At 47.4% G+C, this 17242-nt stretch overlaps 8 protein-coding genes across 8 annotated transcripts; 6 read left to right on the top strand and 2 right to left on the bottom strand.

Annotated features, from left to right (window-relative positions):
* Positions 1-16: 16 nt before the first annotated feature.
* Positions 17-2277, top strand: EDB93DRAFT_1084378 (glycoside hydrolase family 47 protein; the record flags this gene model as incomplete). Its single annotated transcript, XM_041445830.1, has 9 exons — positions 17-339; positions 393-513; positions 563-738; positions 799-907; positions 960-1059; positions 1118-1216; positions 1267-1850; positions 1900-2069; positions 2124-2277. 9 exons carry the CDS (start codon positions 17-19, stop codon positions 2275-2277), a joined length of 1836 nt encoding a protein of 611 aa, XP_041308312.1.
* A 287-nt stretch (positions 2278-2564) lies between these two features.
* On the top strand, positions 2565-4705 carry EDB93DRAFT_1084267 (uncharacterized protein; the record flags this gene model as incomplete). Its single annotated transcript, XM_041445824.1, has 11 exons — positions 2565-2617; positions 2680-2766; positions 2833-2945; positions 2999-3197; positions 3244-3376; positions 3429-3785; positions 3838-3892; positions 3944-3971; positions 4020-4171; positions 4224-4437; positions 4492-4705. 11 exons carry the CDS (start codon positions 2565-2567, stop codon positions 4703-4705), a joined length of 1605 nt encoding a protein of 534 aa, XP_041308311.1.
* Positions 4706-4771: 66 nt separating this feature from the next.
* Positions 4772-7055, bottom strand: EDB93DRAFT_1084229 (DEAD-domain-containing protein; the record flags this gene model as incomplete). Its single annotated transcript, XM_041445818.1, has 9 exons — positions 4772-5056; positions 5105-5632; positions 5729-5840; positions 5888-6064; positions 6112-6173; positions 6224-6415; positions 6464-6536; positions 6589-6758; positions 6816-7055. 9 exons carry the CDS (start codon positions 7053-7055, stop codon positions 4772-4774), a joined length of 1839 nt encoding a protein of 612 aa, XP_041308310.1.
* A 275-nt stretch (positions 7056-7330) lies between these two features.
* On the top strand, positions 7331-8801 carry EDB93DRAFT_1240313 (uncharacterized protein; the record flags this gene model as incomplete). The annotated part of the gene is made up of 6 exons (XM_041451742.1): positions 7331-7410; positions 7478-7556; positions 7604-7823; positions 7876-8158; positions 8208-8400; positions 8457-8801. The coding sequence occupies 6 exons, from the start codon at positions 7331-7333 to the stop codon at positions 8799-8801; spliced, it is 1200 nt and encodes a 399-aa protein (XP_041308309.1).
* A 354-nt stretch (positions 8802-9155) lies between these two features.
* Positions 9156-11045, top strand: EDB93DRAFT_342838 (ZIP-like iron-zinc transporter). Its single transcript, XM_041456147.1, has 8 exons — positions 9156-9494; positions 9550-9580; positions 9634-9717; positions 9776-9884; positions 9934-10123; positions 10180-10250; positions 10303-10538; positions 10597-11045. Exons 1-8 carry the CDS (start codon positions 9334-9336, stop codon positions 10720-10722), a joined length of 1008 nt encoding a protein of 335 aa, XP_041308308.1. The 5' UTR covers positions 9156-9333; the 3' UTR covers positions 10723-11045.
* On the top strand, positions 11013-13291 carry EDB93DRAFT_1142554 (uncharacterized protein). The gene is made up of 16 exons (XM_041449348.1): positions 11013-11374; positions 11438-11475; positions 11534-11586; positions 11636-11746; positions 11797-11810; positions 11861-11905; positions 11950-12033; positions 12084-12151; positions 12204-12235; positions 12288-12400; positions 12454-12531; positions 12578-12651; positions 12701-12787; positions 12842-12885; positions 12939-12987; positions 13041-13291. Exons 1-16 carry the CDS (start codon positions 11141-11143, stop codon positions 13129-13131), a joined length of 1215 nt encoding a protein of 404 aa, XP_041308307.1. The 5' UTR covers positions 11013-11140; the 3' UTR covers positions 13132-13291.
* On the top strand, positions 13292-15709 carry EDB93DRAFT_1205110 (uncharacterized protein). The gene is made up of 3 exons (XM_041450978.1): positions 13292-15016; positions 15072-15215; positions 15275-15709. The coding sequence occupies exons 1-3, from the start codon at positions 13368-13370 to the stop codon at positions 15420-15422; spliced, it is 1941 nt and encodes a 646-aa protein (XP_041308306.1). The 5' UTR covers positions 13292-13367; the 3' UTR covers positions 15423-15709.
* Positions 15710-17116, bottom strand: EDB93DRAFT_1142549 (CRAL-TRIO domain-containing protein). The gene is made up of 7 exons (XM_041449347.1): positions 16927-17116; positions 16719-16867; positions 16507-16665; positions 16382-16447; positions 16257-16333; positions 16101-16198; positions 15710-16048 (listed from the first exon to the last, which is right to left on the bottom strand). Exons 1-7 carry the CDS (start codon positions 17047-17049, stop codon positions 15851-15853), a joined length of 870 nt encoding a protein of 289 aa, XP_041308305.1. The 5' UTR covers positions 17050-17116; the 3' UTR covers positions 15710-15850.
* Positions 17117-17242: the final 126 nt, after the last annotated feature.

Genomic DNA, 17242 nt, shown 5'->3' with positions numbered 1-17242 from the left:
ATCGTACTTCTCAACTATGAATTTTCCTGCCAACCTCCTAGGGAACAATGTAATCAACAAGGCCTCCTCATCGCTCCGTCGCAGGGGCATCTCCATTCGTCACATCGCATTCGCATTCACCACGACCATAGCACTGCTTGTGCTTTATTTCAACTACTTCAGACGTACCGGCTACCTTTTTCCTGTCGATGTCATGCACTACGCTCCTGTGACACCGGAGGTGTGGACAGACAGATCCTTTCAAGTTAGGGATGCCTTCTTGCATGCCTACCATGGTTATGAGCGCTTCGCATTCCCAAATGATGAGCTCCGCCCTTTGTCGAATACCAGCATCAACAAGTGAGCTTGCGTTTTTTCCAATGACCCCATATCCGCTCACGTAACAATCAAAGCTTCAATGGATGGGCCGTCACTGCAGTCGACTCCCTTGACACAATGCATATGATGGGGTTAGAACAAGAATATAAGCGCGCAATGATAGCTGTACATGATACAAACTTCTCCCTCCCCACGGTGAGTGATGACCTTCAGGTTCTCTTAACGAAGCTCAAGTTGCCTTTAGAATACTCGCGTGCCATTCTTTGAGACTGTCATACGTCAACTTGGCGGTCTCCTCTCCGCTTATGCACTGACCAATGACGACATATTGCGCACTCGCGCTGATGAACTTGGCACAATATTGGCTCCCGCATTTAGGACCGCCAGTGGCTTTCCCAAGTATGGCGTAAACACCCTCAGGTAATCCCATCAGTTCCAAATTATCGCTTCTGCAGGCCTAATTTTTTGTCGTTGCTTTAGAGGCACAAGCAATGGGCCATTGATTGGAAGCTTGGCAGAGATTGCAAGCTATCAAATGGAATACGCCTATCTCGGCAAGATTACTGGTAAGAAGGAACATGTCGACCGAGTGAGTTCAAAATCAACTTTATCGCGCATAAGATCGAGCTTATTGCACACAGGCTACAACCGCCACACGTAACTTTGTCAAGGCTGATTTGCGCGAATATGGTGGCATGTATCCAATGTTTTGGAATATATCATCAGGACAGGCAAAAGACGGTACGTGCATGATGCATAGTAGACAGACTCCTGCTCACTGCATTCTTACTATGATCAGCGCATCTTTCCGTTGGTGCAGCGTCCGACAGTGCCCACGAGTACATCCTCAAGCAGTACCTAATGACCGCTCGTAAAGACAAGGCTAACCTCGAGATGTGTAAGGTTTCGCCTGCCAATATTTCGTCTCTACTTAATTACTCTTTGTAGACCTCCGCTTCACCTCCCACGTTCTCAATAACCTGATGTACATTTCGCCGAACCGCCACCTATTGTACGTCACGGATTCGATATTATATAGGACTGGAAATCGTCCTACACACAACTTCGAACATCTATCTTGTTTTTTGCCCGGCCTGCTCGCCCTTGGAGCTCACACTCTTCCCCTCAATAATCTTGAAGAGGTTGGACTGAATTTTACTGCGCTTGCAGATGACCTGCTCCCCAGACAGAAAATGGGCTATGATGTACTTGCCTCATTTGATCTAAAAGATTTACATCTATGGGCCGCCGAAGGGCTAGCACAAACCTGTTACCTGACTTACGCAGACCAGCCGACAGGGTTGGGACCCGATATTATTAATATGCTATCTGGCGGCCCGCGTCCTGAAATACTGTGGATGGATGCTATGCAAGAGTGGAGAACGTCTGGTAGAAGAGGTCCGCCACCTGGAGTGGGAGATAAGCACCCTTGGGTAGGAGATGGCACCCCTAGGAATGCACGAGAGCGTGAGATGGCATACGCTATGAGAGACTACTACGTGAAGAACGCTGACTATCAACTGAGACCCGAAGTAAGAAAACAGGCTTTTATGGTGTAACATTCTGACATCCGCTTTGTAGACTGTAGAGTCGCTTTACATCCTATATCGTGTCACTGGCGATGTGAAATGGCGGCATCGTGGATGGGACATCTTCCTGGCGATCGAAAAGGAAGCGAAGACTCCATCGGGGTACGCTAACGTTAACAAAGTGGACTCATACAACCCACAACAGCTTGATGTGATGCCTAGGTTCGTGTCTCACCTATCGTCTCCTTGTATTTCTTTTCAATGTCGTTATGACAGCTTTTTCTTGGCCGAAACGTTGAAGTATCTCTATCTTCTCTTCCAAGAAGACGACCTCATTCCCTTGGATAAGTGGGTGTTCAATACAGAAGCACATCCATTTCCTGTCTTTGAGTGGACAGAAGAAGAGAAAGAAGCATATGGTGTTTCATGATATGTACTCTACGCAGTCTACTAGGGTCAGTTGCGGTTATGGTTGCACAAACTGTCAACGTACGATCTTCGTAACTTAATTATCGTATCGTGCCGTTCATACTGTCTCTCGTAGCTTGCATGAAGTTACATGGTTAATGTGAGCTTATAAGTCGTTGATGGGGGTTCGGTGGTCGGTAGGCCGGCCGGTTCGGAACAAGTGTTGATGAGGTTACTCAGGTTGGACAACGGGAGCCACCAGCGTCAAAGACCCTTCTCTACCACTGGCACCTCCATCTCTGCGTCGTCATGTCGATTTTGAAACAGGGCAAGTTTGTTGGGTCTCTTGATTGCGGTACAACGTATGGTTATGAACTTCCTTTTGATTACTGATGGCCAATGGCGGTTGGGCTCATGTTTGCAGTTCCGTGCGGTTCATCATCTTTGATCAGTACGCAAATATCGTTTCTCAGCATCAATCAGAATTCCCGCAGTATTACCCGAACCCAGGGTGAGTAATCACTGGAACCCCTAGTTTCTGAGACCCTCGATTACTGACGGGCACTGCATATGACAGGTGGCATGAGCACGACCCTGAAGAGATACAAGAAGTCTCAGAGCAGTGCATCATTCAAGCTTGTGCAAAACTCGAAGAAGCAGGATGGACCAAGGAGAGCGTGAAAGTGATTGGTATTTGTATTTATCTTATTCAAATGGTCCTCGTCCTAACTTATGAATTGCAGGAATTACGAATCAGCGTGAAACCACTGTCGCATGGAGCAGGACTACAGGTAAACCTCTGTGTAAAGCTATCGTTTGGACCGATTCTCGTACGAAGAACACTGTCGCTCACTTTGAGCACCTGTTGGCTACGACTGGGATCGAGGTAGAGCCTGGGAAATTTAAGACCGGAGAAGAAGGTGTTGAAGCTCTACGTGACATGTGAGTGATATGCCTCTATGGGCTCTTGTCGCTCATTCTTGGATAGTACGGGCCTGAAACTCTCCACCTACTTCTCTGGGATCAAACTTCGATGGATGGTTGACAACTACAGTGAAGTACAGAAAGCCCATGACGAAGATGATTTACTTTTCGGAACAATCGAATCGTGGGTTGTTTATGTAGGTGTCCTTCTGTCGAGGAGTGCACGGGATCCCCCTGATATACGCACAGAACCTTACAGGTGGCGTCCAGGGCGGCATCCATGTTGGCGAAGTCACAAACGCATCTCGTACCCTTTTGCTAAATTTGCGCAAGCTCACTTGGGATGAGCGGTTGCTGACGTTTTTTGGTTTGCGACGTTCAATACTACCAAAACTTGTGTCTTCCTCCGAGGTGTCTGGTCATCTGTCTCATGGTCCATTAAAAGGAGTTCCTATCGGAGGACTTATTGGGGACCAACAAGGCGCTTTGGTAGGAAACAAGTGTCTCCGCCAAGGAGAAGCCAAATGCACATATGGTACAGGCGCGTTCCTCCTGTTCTGTACAGGAAAGGACATTGTCAATAGTAGTCATGGACTTTTGAGTACGGTAGGGAGCCTTCTCAGGATGTTATGCACCATTGTTCATTTTTTTTTGCAAGGTGGCTTATCAACCCGGTCCAGGAGCTGCCCCAGTCTATGCACTGGAAGGAAGTAGTAAGCGGGTTGATTCTTTGGTACTATACACATGTGATAACCTGGTGCAAGTTGGAGTTGCTGGAGCCGCCATCAAATGGTAAGACACAAGTCTGGATTTACTGCACCCCCTGAGTGTTCGTATCAGGCTGCGGGACTCCCTGGGTTTCATCAAGTCCGCCAGCGAGATAAACACATTGGCAGCTTCAGTACCTGATAATGGAGGCGTGTTCTTCGTAACTGCGTTTTCTGGCCTCCTCGCACCGTATTGGGATCCTGGTGCTGCAGGCCTACTTATCGGTACGCAGAATTCACCATGTCTCGTTGACACGATAGCAAATTTCGGGAATAGGGTTATCCTCGTATACCACTCCTGCACATATTGCTCGTGCGACTATGGAAGCTACTGCTTTCCAGACTCGTGCAGTGCTTGAGAGCATGAAACTTGATTCACGCGCAAAGCTCGAACACCTAAAGGTCGATGGAGGCATGACTAATGGCGATGTTTGTATGGAGATCTTGGCGGACATCGGTGGTTTCGACGTTGTTCGTCCTGACATGAGAGAGTGTGTACACACCTTGATCAAGAATGGAGGATAACACGCTGACTATCAAGGCAGATCAACAGCCTTGGGTTCAGCCCTTCTTGCTGGCTCAGCCATCCGGTTATTCGGTTGGGACATATCTAAACCAGCAACGTTGGCGGAAGTCAATACCAAAGGCAGCCGAACTTTCAAACCACATATGCCCGAGGAGGATCGCGAAAAGGGGTGGACTACATGGCTGCGTGCCGTTGAGAGGTCAAAGGGCTGGGATGAAGGCGTTTTCGAATGAAATAAAAACGATACGATGAGATATAATTTTGGGCGCTACTACTTATATGCTGCAGCTGGTGACATACTACCGAAACTTCTTCAGAGGATCAGATTTTTTCTTCCCACCGCGACTTCCGCCCCCACCACCTCTACTATCGCGAGCACCACTGCGGCCACAACCACGTGCATAGGACTTTTTGAATGACACGAAACCAACTTGAGACTTTTCAGCTTCGATGGCTGGAGCTGAAACTAGACGAGGAAGTAAATATTTCGGTACATGTTTCATGTGAGTCTGGACCCTGGTGGGATGTAGCGGTTTGTCGTGGCGTAGATATTCTAGATCGTGTGGGTTGTCCTCGAAATGGGCCTGTGCAGTACATCAGCAAAGCACAAGTAAATCGATCAGAGTGCCCACTTTGAGTTTCTCTGAGTTGATAATCTCAGTTTTAAGTTCCTTAATTCTAGCCTCTTTGATAGCGCTTCTTGTCACGGACCGCAGTGCATCGTCCATTCGATATCGGAATGCCTCCACCTGTTTCATATCAAACTTGTACTCCTGTATTTTGGAACCGCGTGCCGCTTGCTCTTTCTCGATCCTCGCAAATACAACCTCGTCGGTCTTCGCGCTTTCAAGGCCACCGACGACCTTATTTTTACCCCATTGATCTTTAGGGACGACGTAGGATAATGACATGCCTGCCCGACCAGCGCGGGCAGTGCGTCCTACGCGATGGGTATATGATCGAGATGAGGTGGGTAGATCGAAGTTGAGCACACAAGCAACATCGACAAAATCCACTCCACGTGTAACGCCATACTCTTTGTCCGACTTAGTACGGCGTTTCTGTTTCTTTGGTTTGGAGGGGCCGGGTTGAGGAGTGTTTGAGGGATGCTTCCGCTTCTTAGACGCGGGTTCAAGTTGCATATCTTCGTCTGGGTTTGTCTCCGCACGTTGTGATAGCGTCACTGTGAAGGAGTAAGAAGCAATCAAGGCTCCAACTAAATGTTACCTGCACTCGTCGCCAACTCCATCCCAAACTCCATCTTCCTCAGGTTCATGGTCAGAATCAGCTTCCGTGCGGGCACCTTGTTCATCAGTTGCGATGATGTAGTCGTAGACACCCTTGTTAAACTCCTGCACCGTGTGATATCTATAAAATGTTAAGCGTGAAAATATGCGTCACAAGTTTTGTCGCACCTGGAATTAAGGGGAAGCTCAGAGTTTAGCACACAGCATTTTATCGAAAACTGCTCCAAGAATAGTTTCAAGCGGTAGCAGCGGTCGACGTCATTCACGAACACTATGCATTTGCCCTTTATGAGGCGGAGTTTCAGGATGACATATGTGAGAAGGAATTTGTCGACTTCAGAGCACCTAACCAGGGTAAAAATCAACGTGTGAGAAAATAATGCAGAACTGACTGAACGGAGTATTGGCTGAGGAGTAAGGTTCCATCCTCATCTTCTTCCAGCTTCAGAATGGCCTGGAGATTGCAGTTAGCAGAGACAAAAGTTGGTGAGTTGATAAACTCACTGGACTACGAAGAGTCAAGCCTTTCAACGCCTCGACATCATCTGTCATGGTTGCGCTCATTAAAAATGACTGATACACCTTCGGTAGATATCCTCCGGAAAAGATCTGTCGAACGTCCTCATCGTGCCCATAGGACAAAATGAGATCAGCCTCGTCAATAACAAGGGATTCCAGTGAAGAGAAGCTCAAAGTCTGTATAAACATGAGGTACACTCTACGTACTGTGAGATCGTGGCACACCTTTGATTGAAGCAGCCCGAGGGCACGAGAAGGTGTTGAAATGACGATGTCTGGCTTATCCGCGAGAATTGCACTAAATACTAGAGTCATAAGCAAAGCAATGTAAATAACAGAAACTATCTCACCGTTGAAGATGTGTAGAGGAACCAGTAGCAGAGTTCATAACGATGATTTCCTTCTCGCAATAAGTAAGAAGGCTTTGAAGACAAGCCGTGACCTGTTCGGATAATTCGCGAGTAGGTATAAGGATTACAGCACGTGTCACTTGATAAGCGTCATCTGAGGCAGATAACGACTTGTTGCACGAGTCGATGAGTGCCTGATATAAATGATCTGAATGTAGTACACCCACAGATTTCGCACTAAGAATTTTCTGCACGACTGGCATACAATATGCGGCGGTTTTGCCACTGCCTGTCCGAGCTCTTGCAAGGATATCGCGGCCTTCCAGAGCAATTGGCAAGGCTTTCGCTTGGACGAGGGTTGGACGAGCGAAGCCCATGTCTGCAAGGGCGCGTAGTATGCGGGCGTCTAGTAAATGAGCAAAAGTCGAGAATGTTGATTTAGAGTCAACCAAGTGAGCTTCCACCATTTTTCTTCTTTCGGAACTGCGTCTTCCTGTAGAATTATAGCGACTGAAGCAGGGTTAAAGACCGTGATCTCTCACTGGCAGCAGCAGCGGTTGTGGTCAACCGCGTTTTCAAATCGGTGAACTGGCCAAGCAATGGCCAAGAAAGGTATGTTCCCGGCGGCCCGACGAGAGCCCACGAGTCAAACTATCAGCAAGCTGCAGCCACTTGGGAATGAAGACTCGGATGCTTGTCATTTTTCACTGACTCTTCTACATCTGCAGCACAATCCATCATTATGAACGAAGTGGAACAAATTCGCGCTCGCGAAGACGAGTCAAATTCCGCTGAGAGGACAGGTAAGGTCCTGTGTGGCATGTACGTGCAATTGAACTATGTCATCTCGAAAACTTATTCTCCAAATGCTATTTATTTCGCTCTGAAGCTGTCGTAGGCAGTTTTATAGGTATACATGTCCGGGGTGCAACGTGGCTTACTGCAGCCTGACGTGTTTTCGTTCAGAGGTAGGTGCATGATCCACTTTGAGCAACAAGGCGATTAAGTTGTGCAGACTCACTCCCAATGTTCGGAGGCATTTTATCGAAAAGAAATCCAGACAAGCATCGAAACTAAATCTTCGAAGGCACATGAAGAGAGGGAAAAGATGCTCGAGTTGCTGAAGCGCCTCGAAGAGCAAACTCTGGAGGATGACAGCATCCTGCTGCGTGACCAGGATGAATCCGACAGTGACTCTAATGATTTTGTCTCTAGATTTTCTGGTGTGGATATTTGTGCGTAAGCCTTATTCGTTAGCCAGTCTATAACCGAATATGGTCTGTTTAGCTTCAGCATCATCCGACGAATTACTCAGACTTATGACCAAGGAAGAAACAGACAAGTTCTTCAACGCGCTCAGGGACCCAACCAGTCAATTGGCCCAACAATTACTGTCTAGTGAAGAATTGCAGTCTGTGAAGCAGGAACCATGGTGGGAAGCTGCCTTGGAAGGATCTCCTAGCGGGAGCATGCGATGTGGATCAAAACCTGCACTGATGAAGGTCCCGCCTAACCTTTTAAAACACCAGGCTAGTAGCGCCCCTTTGATTTACAACGTTTGCGCTGTCCTGTAAGTCTTTGAAATTTGCTGCCAATAGGTGATCTCCTAATCGTGATAGTGTCGCTTATGCGTTTGCTACCCGTCATCTATCTGTTTCGCCATTATCCTCTGCGGAAAATGATGCGTCAGATGAAGCAGAGGCGCGCAGAATCATCTCACAAGCTGTCCCGTTCCTGGCAGCCCGTCGGTCACAAGTGCTATACTCGACGTTAAGCAGTGCTGTCACTGACGTGTGGTCACGCTTTGACCCTGTATGTTTTTTTTTTCCAATTATCGATCACTGAGGTGGTACTCAGTCCTATTCAAGGGGACCGTGGGCACTGAGTCGTTGTCGGTACTCTTGCATGATTTGTCCATCATAGTGAGACCCAGATTAGTGGTCGCCACATCTTCCGATAACAGCTCATTAAGCGATCATCAGTCTGTTGCATTACTAGCCGCACTGTCAGACCTTTCTGGTCTTTTCGCTCCACGTTCAGTTGGTGTGCCTAGTCACATTCAGATGAAGCTTATATTTTACGCCGCTCAAGTACTCTCGACACCTCAGCCCGCCCTTCGCGCTCTTGCAAACGAACTACAAGATTACGCGCGGGCCCTGAAGGTAGAGGCACGATCAGTAATTGGCAATCCTAATACTACATTCAGCGGCTGAAACTTTGGGTCATCCGAGTCGATTGAGGACTCGACGTATCTTCAGTAGCACGGAGGTTCGGTGTGTTGTTAATCAACGACTCCTAAAAAAATAAACGACAGCATATCGAGATGCACTATACTACTAAAATGGGCACGAGTCCATAGAGGCCATAAAATTATGAGATGGTCTTATTTGTGTACGGACCCTGGACGCTTGGTGCAGCCGGTAGAAGGTTGTTTTTTGTCAGTAGCACGACCTAGTACTTCATACATTCCCTTCCATTCTTCATACGTAAATCATACGCTATCCGGAGCCAAATTTGTATCATATCATTTCTGCAGAATGGACCGCCGACGTGGCTGTGAGGACATGTGTAGATATATTCCAGCTTGGCAGGCCTCAGGCCCGGGGCCCTGAACAGTGAGGACCCTCCCAGTCATGAAAGTCAGAGGGAATACATAACATTCACAAGCACCACTAGATTCCTCCCAGACCTTTCAATTTTCTCTCTGACTCGCGAAGATCGCGCTAGGCTGCCTCACTTCAAACTATGTCAGATTTAAACTGCGGTTCCGGTGGAGGCGCGACTACATATGCACAGTTGCGGATTGCATCGATCTTCATTATCCTTATCGGATCGATGAGCGGCGCACTTTTTCCAGTGCTTGCTAAACGGACAAACTGGCTTAAGGTTCCCAAAGGCGTCTTTGAGTGAGCAAGAGATTACAACGCGAACATGTGCAACGTTCTGATTTGAATCACGTAGCTTTGCCAAATATTTCGGTTCTGGTGTCATTGTGAGTTCCATCAGCTCATCGATTAGAAGCTTTGGTTATTCACATTTACGTAGATAGCTACAGCCTTTATTCATCTACTTAGTCCCGCTATCAGTGAGCTTTCATCTCCATGCCTGTCACCGGCTTGGCAGGAATATGTGAGTCAAGAATCTCTGGAAGCAGTATCATCACTTACTTACATATTATATACCACAGCCCTACCCGCTCGCATTAGCGATGCTCAGCATATTTTCGATATTTATCGTTGAGCTGGTAGCCTTTAGGTGGGGTACAGCCAAACTGGTGGCCCTCGGTGTGAGGCACGGTGCGTTTTAGATCGATTGCGTATCGAGGCTCCCCTTATTTCGGAACAGATACACACGGTCACGGTCTCGGCGCGCACGCTGCACATGGGCCTGAAGGTGGAATGCCGGATGGCGACTCAAACTCTGAGAAAATCAACGGAGATCTAGAATCTGCACATGATCATGAACACCTGGATCTTGGTGCCGCAGGGCAGATAATCGGTGTGTTCATTCTAGAATTTGGCGTATTATTGCATAGGTGCGATATCCCTTGACTCGCGTTCAATGACTAATTCATGCTTATTCTTTGTGAAGTATGCTCATTGGTCTGACGCTCGCGGTCGATCCGGACTTCAAAATCCTGTTTGTTGTCATCATATTTCATCGTGAGCAATCACAGTAGCCTATGAATCACTGTTGAACTGACATAATACGCAGAAACCTTCGAGGGCCTTGGTGTCGGTACTCGTCTCGCTCACTTGCAGCTTCCCACGAAGTACAATTATGTAGCGATCTGTGGCGCGCTGCTGTACGGAATCACCACACCATTAGGCATTGCAGTCGGGCTTGGCGTTCAAAGCACGTACAACCCAGGCAGCACCACCGCCTCCATCGTGAGTGGAGTGCTCGACTCGCTGAGTGCGGGTATCCTGTTGTATACTGGTCTTGTTGAGGTACGTTATAGTTCTTGGTGTCATGACCAGAGCCTGAGCATTCATCATTTTTATGCAGCTTCTTGCTCACGAGTTCATCTTCAACAAAGAAATGATCAACGGGTCTAACAGACAGGTTGCCTACGCCATCTCATGCATGCTTTTTGGATGTGGGATCATGGCGCTCCTGGGGCGTTGGGCATAAGAGATTAATGTGTCAAGATTCGAGGCATATGTCCAATCAGTGGACATGGCCCATGCAGTGACTAGTGGAGAGCATAACCAGCGGAATGATACGCGGTACATACGAGTAGAACTTACCGAAATATATGACGGACATGATAGGCGGGAATCTATCTTGATTAGTCTAAGAGTATACGTTGTAACCATCTAGTGTAATATTGGAGATCTTACTGGCAGTTATGGTTATTGCACACCGCACAATTTACAAGTAGTGGACTTTTCAATTTTCAGGATGGGATCGTCTATCGACGGTTATAGATGAGTCGGTCTAGGATGGCGTTTGATTGGCTAGGTTATGCTTTGTTATGCTCTGTTCCTTATCTAGCCTATTTCTAAGTGGAAGGGTCTACCTCTAGTCGACTTGTCACTTCACCAACAAGATGAAGACAAAGCTTTCACCACTCCTGCTGCTCTCTTTCAGCGGAATAACACTTTCTAAACCTGTCAAACAAGCCTTCTATGATGCGGGAAGCAACCGCCAGGTTGTTATGCAAGGCCAGGTGTTTGACGTGCCCTCTAACCCTCAACCTGGTTTTAATCTGGACCTGGACGAACTCCGGCTAGTTCAGCTATCAGAAGGTCAGGAACCGGTATGGATGACAGAACTAGAGAAGGTGAGGATAACTCATTGCACAGATCCCGCGTGTTTCATTTTCGACTGACCGTGTGTCATCTAGATTGAGGCTAGAGCCAAAGGGCTTCGCTTTTTCGACATGTACTTATATTACTTTCTTCGTTTGAATGTCGATTTTCAGTTATGTTTGCACGTCTAGCACAAATAATCACGACCTCGGTTCGTCTGCTGACTTGCGCGTCGCGACGAAAAGTGGGTATACCTGTCGGTTGCGAAAGTCACGGAGCTTACCTTTTCACAGCTTCATATCCGCCTCTGAACGCTCATGAACAAGTCACCAAAATCATCAAGACGCTATCCACTGAAGGTCCAAGGGCAAACTTGGAGAAGTTTTCCAGCTTTAGAACGAGATGTAAGTCCTGTATCCGCCAAGTGCTTCCGTACACTGACTCAGTGTCGTAGACTATCGCAGTGAGGTAATTTCTAGTCTTCACAGTCCATCCTGACACGTTCAACTGCTGTGTAGACAGGCAAGGAAAGTCAACAATGGTTACTATCCAAAATCAATGAAGTATGTTGCCCGCATAATGCTAGATTGATTGCTGAGGTCGTTAGATTACCGCGGATTTTGCCTCGCCTTCGTTGAAGTCTTTAATCAGCGTCGACGAGTTCCATCATTCTTGGGGACAACATTCGATTGTAGGGTCTATCACTGAATTTTATTATCTCGTTGGTAAATTGCCAGCTAGATTGTCAGAATCAACGGTTCCGATGCAGCAGATGATCAGATTGTCGTCCTTGGTGCTCACCAAGACAGGTGATCGTTGTCTCTGGATGTCATGTTTGCGTAATTGATGTCATTTTTTCAGTACAAACTTATGGCCATTTCTTCCCGCCCCTGGTAATTTGCACTTATTAGATCTTTTGAATTGGCTGGCTGATTTCCGATTTAGGTGCTGACGACGATGGATCGGGGAGTGTAACCATCCTGGAATCGTACCGTGCACTCTTGGCATCTGATTTCCATCCAATTCGGCCTGTTGAGTTCCACTGGTATTCCGCTGAGGTCAGTCGTATGAATGCATGACGTGTGTATGTCTTACTGATTCTGATTCTTAGGAGGGTGGTCTTCTTGGTTCACAGGCTATTGCTCAGCACTATGAAGCTCAAGGTTTGAATGTTTACGCAATGAGCCAGGTAGGAGTGATGTGTCAACTTGATTATTGTAACCTGACTTGGGTAGTATGACATGACAGCATGGGTAAAGAGAGGTACAGTCGAGGAAGTTGGTGTCATTGTAGACTATGTTGATTCAGCGTGAGCATTTTGCCATGATCATTAGTTGTATTCTAACGTGCAATACTAGCTTGACGGAGTTCAACAAAGGACTAATTACTGAATATTTGGACATACCATTTGTTGAAACCAAATGTGGATATGCTTGTTCCGACCAGTGAGCTATGCTTAATACTTCGTTACGAATGCCAGCTACTTACGTCTATCACAGTGCTCCTTGGAGTAAAGCGGGATATCCCAGCATCTTTACCATTGGTGAGATAATATTCCATTAAGTACTTGCATCTTAATTCTGATTATGGTGTCAGAGGGGGCTTTCGAGAATTCCAACCACAGGAACATCCACACCGCTAACGAGTTAGTATCTAAGGTTGAATCGTGGAGGCTGGATACTGATTCTAACTCTACAGTCGGATTGATATCTCGGATGAGTTTAGCTTCTCACATATGTTGGAATTTTCTAAATTGGCTGTGGCCTTTGCCATCGAGCTCGGAGGTTAGCTTTGTATATTCTATAGGTCTGGAATATTGTTAGACCCCGTCGTTGACCTAGGCGGGCGTTTCCGGTGTCACCTCTGACGTATTATGTTTGGTTTGAGCTTAGGTTACTATAATGAGCCAGATGCATCAAATTATATCAACCTTCTTGCCCCGTGTCCCACCATTTATAAAGAACTTCACAAGTAATTGTTTTGAACAACCTGTGGGCTCTTCCAGCTCTGCAGTTTGAACCGACTATGTCCCAGCCACAGCGAAAACTATCTGTTCGACGAGGATCTGTTAGTGCGTCAGATCCGTTTGGACAACATGCTACCCTCAATCATGATCCTAATCGATCATCATCATCGACTTTGACCATCGTTCGCGTCCTGGATCCCAATTCGCAAGCAGGGACATCACAAAGTACCGGGGTCACTCCGATTAATCTTCTAGAACCGTCTGCGCCAGCGCTTCACCGACGTTCACTACGTCATCCTGGGAGTATAACTTCTTCGACGAATGCAGACGGATCATCAGCTGGTAGACTCAGCTTTGCATTTTCGTCTTTCGCTCCAAATTCTCCAGCTTCAACTTCCTCTTCTGTATCTGCGCCAGCCGTCGCTACTTCGCCTAGCCGACGTGCCTCCAGCCCGTCTACTTCCCCCCGTCTGCGCTCTAGTTCACCGCAGTTCACCCGGAGACAATCTGCGTCAGGTTCTTCCCCATTTTCTAAACCAAATTTGTCCCCAGAACAGCTTGTAGATCTTGCTCGTCAATCAACTAGCCCTCGTTATGTCCCTCCACCTGCATCTGCTCCTAGCACTCCTCATCTTCCCGCGCTTACAAATCCGGTGGATTCATCCAGTCATGCCGCTGGTACAATAACGGCACCTGCGACATTCACCCCGTTACCCGATGACATTTACCTTCCTTTCATCGATCGTCCCATCGAAGTGACTCAATTACTATCAACTCATCCCACAACCAAACTTCTCTCCCTCCTCGCTCAGATATTTCCCAGGACACGAGGCCCAGAAAATCTTGATGATTCCATGTTCTCTACTAATCCTGCGAAATGGTCCTTCGGGACTTTGCGCTTCTGGCTAACCAATGTGGATAGACAAACAGCCAGTGACGCCCTCTGGGTGCGCAACGCGCGCAGATGCGTACTTTCTCATTCAGAGCTCATCTGGGAGCGTCTGAAGGGGGCTCTTGGCGTCCCTCCCGAGCTCGAGGTTGACAGAGAATATGATACGGAGAGTGCGATTGCAGAGGATGATCACCCGCCACGCATCTCTGTCTCTCCTATTCCGGTAGTGTTGGACGGAGGTAGTGTGGTCGAGGACTCCGGAGAGTCAAACACGCACACTGTATCTTTTCCTCTTGGCAATGTCCAATCGACTCAATACGATTCCCTACTCTCATCCCCCCAAGACGACCCACTCTCCACCCCAATTCACTTGTTGATTGAGCCCATACTCGCGACACCCTCCTCAAACACGAACATCTCTAGTTCTGGTTCAGCTAATCCACCCCCGCTTAGCCTCCCATCAAACTTGTCACAGTCCACTTGTCTTGGACAGGGAGATGGGCTGCAGGACATTGGTGAGGAGGCAGAAGACGAGGACGGCGCAGACGCCGAAGCACCCGAAAAGGACACTCAACCTGTCGAAGATTCTTCGCAGATTCATGGATTACGCATTTCCACTTCACCCGTGCCGTCTTCTCCTGTTTGTGTGTCACAACCATTTTCACACCCTACTAGCCCAGTCATGAATTCGAATGACTCAAGACGCAACAGTACGGAGCTTAAATGGTCATCGGAATTTACCTTTCCCCTTGCTAGGCGTATTTCTCGTACGAGTTCGCATGGCTCGGTCAGTAGCCTTGGACGACCCACGTTCAGGTTAGTACTTCCGTGGTTTTCATGACATACTTGCTAATTCTCCCTCACTCCACAGCTACATCCACAACTCAGCTGGATCCGACTTTGGAGAAAACGATAGCGAGCGCGCGTATGATCCTGTTGGAGATCGTGGTCCAGGAAATCCACTTTTCCCCAGCAATTTTGCGCGACTGGCATTGGGCCCAACATTGAGTGCGAAGTAAGGCTTCCTCCAAAGTATTGCGGGCAATGGTTGAATGTTGACCACTCTTCACTCAGTAATCCTAATTTGCGTCCAGCGCATCCGCGCATTGCTAAATGGGCGCCGGGTGGACGTCCTCCGAGTTGGATTGATGCTTGGGATGCTGTCAAGCACGAATATGCCGCAACCACCGCTAGTGGTAGTAGTATCGGGGGTGGTGAATAAGCTGACGCACCACACTACACGCCGCGTTCTTAACATCCAATCTTTTCATTCCTTCAAGCCTGGACCTCTTGCATCTTTTTCCTGGTTCATCAATCTCTTTTTCTTGTATTTTGGAAGTTGTAGCAATGGTCAAAATATGCCGCATGCGCAATGTTGTACTTATAGCGCTGCCTCGCCTCTTTCCTCGCATTTGCTTCTCATACGTAACAGTCTGGATTGGAGGACATATGCATAGGATACAATCGGAGAACAATACACGAATCACGCTGGCTCACGGAATACACGTAGCTTTCAATGAAAAACACTGGAGTCAAGATCTGAGTGGGATATATGAGATATGATACACAATGTAGTTGAGAATCGAGGTGCACAAGGATTTTCAACTGCAGAAACACATTCAAATCGTACACGCATTCATACACTTTCGATCAGAATCCGTCAGCGTCCCCGCCGTACCTCTTTGGCAACTGGTCGGCAGGAATCAGAGGTAGAAGAGCGGTTCCGATGACGTTGGGACCAGAACCAATAACACTCATCTTCGCCACTGTTGCAGTTGCTATGAACGGTTTGAATATCCAGAAAATCCAAGTTAGAAAGCTAGGCACGTTGACAAAGAACTTTTTCGCCTGTGAATAGAATATATTACATTCGGAAGCCAGCAGACACAGAAGAACGAACCAGGAACTCGGGATAGTGGCTCTGAAATATACTAGATGCTTCGGATGCTGCATTCTTAGAGGCCTGTGTTCTACTCGACATGCTTACACCTTCGTAGTCTGGTGATATTAAATGAATGCTGAGCGAACGCATCACATCGACTACCAAGATACACACCGTGGATCTGGATCATTTGGTCAACAGTCTCAAAGTCAAGCAGGGCTATGCTTTCCTCCATAAAAGCAACACGCCATCTAGAGAGAGATTCAGGGACGCCACCATAAGAATGAAGATGCGTGTACCTTAGAAAGCGTTGTGTATCACTGAAGACAGCGTCCAGATCCTTATTGGCGCCGTATAGATTGTACCTTCAGAAAACGAGTCAGAGCGAGTTCCAGACTTCTTAGCAGGTATACGATAGACATACGCGATGGGATGTCCGTCCTTGTCCTTTCCATATGTTCTTCCAAGCTTTCCAAATATGTCTTCGGGAAACTTTTCCTTCATAGCTTCATCGACCTTGAAAGACTCGCGCCATTGCAAAGTAGAGACGAACATGTCCTTAGCCTCCGCAGAATTGAGATTCCTGTCCAGTTGATGTTTTCATGATAGATTGTAGTTTGAGAAAGTGAATCGCACCTGGCACGAAGGAACTTCATTAATAGGACGCTGACGCGGGCATCCCTGGGTTTCAGTGGGTTGATGGTAACGCCCCACAACTTGTACGAAGTTAACCCAGCATCATCCTGCTCTGGAAATGCCTCCTTGAAGGCTTCTGGCACGATGGACTATAATGTTGACGTTGAACAACATTCCTAAAGTGCATGAATAGTCTTGACCAACTCACGCGGAATTCCTTTAAGGCCTTCCACTCAGCCTCGGTGAACTTCTCTGTCAATGGATTCTGTAGTTCCTTGTCATCTTCTAGCATAGCAGTCGAAACTGTTTCGCTATCAAGGAACAAAGCCATATCTACTCAGTCGTAAGAGGATCTTCAGACGTGGGTATACAACAAATGCCTGCGTTGTGCCTGAATATGGACTGAGCTAACACAAATGGTGGTACTTGGTGGTAGCCATATAGGGCGTGTATACATATCAACATCGTCATTTGAGCACTAGATACTCTAATGTCATGTAGAGACCGTTGGTTGTAACACTATT

This window comes from Suillus bovinus, assembly GCF_016758785.1.
Source record: "Suillus bovinus strain UH-Sbo-P2 chromosome Unknown EDB93scaffold_23, whole genome shotgun sequence".
NCBI classification, from domain to species: Eukaryota; Fungi; Basidiomycota; class Agaricomycetes; order Boletales; family Suillaceae; genus Suillus; species Suillus bovinus.
Note: the sequence above shows the minus strand (reverse complement) of the source record. Positions and strands in the feature narration are given on the sequence as shown.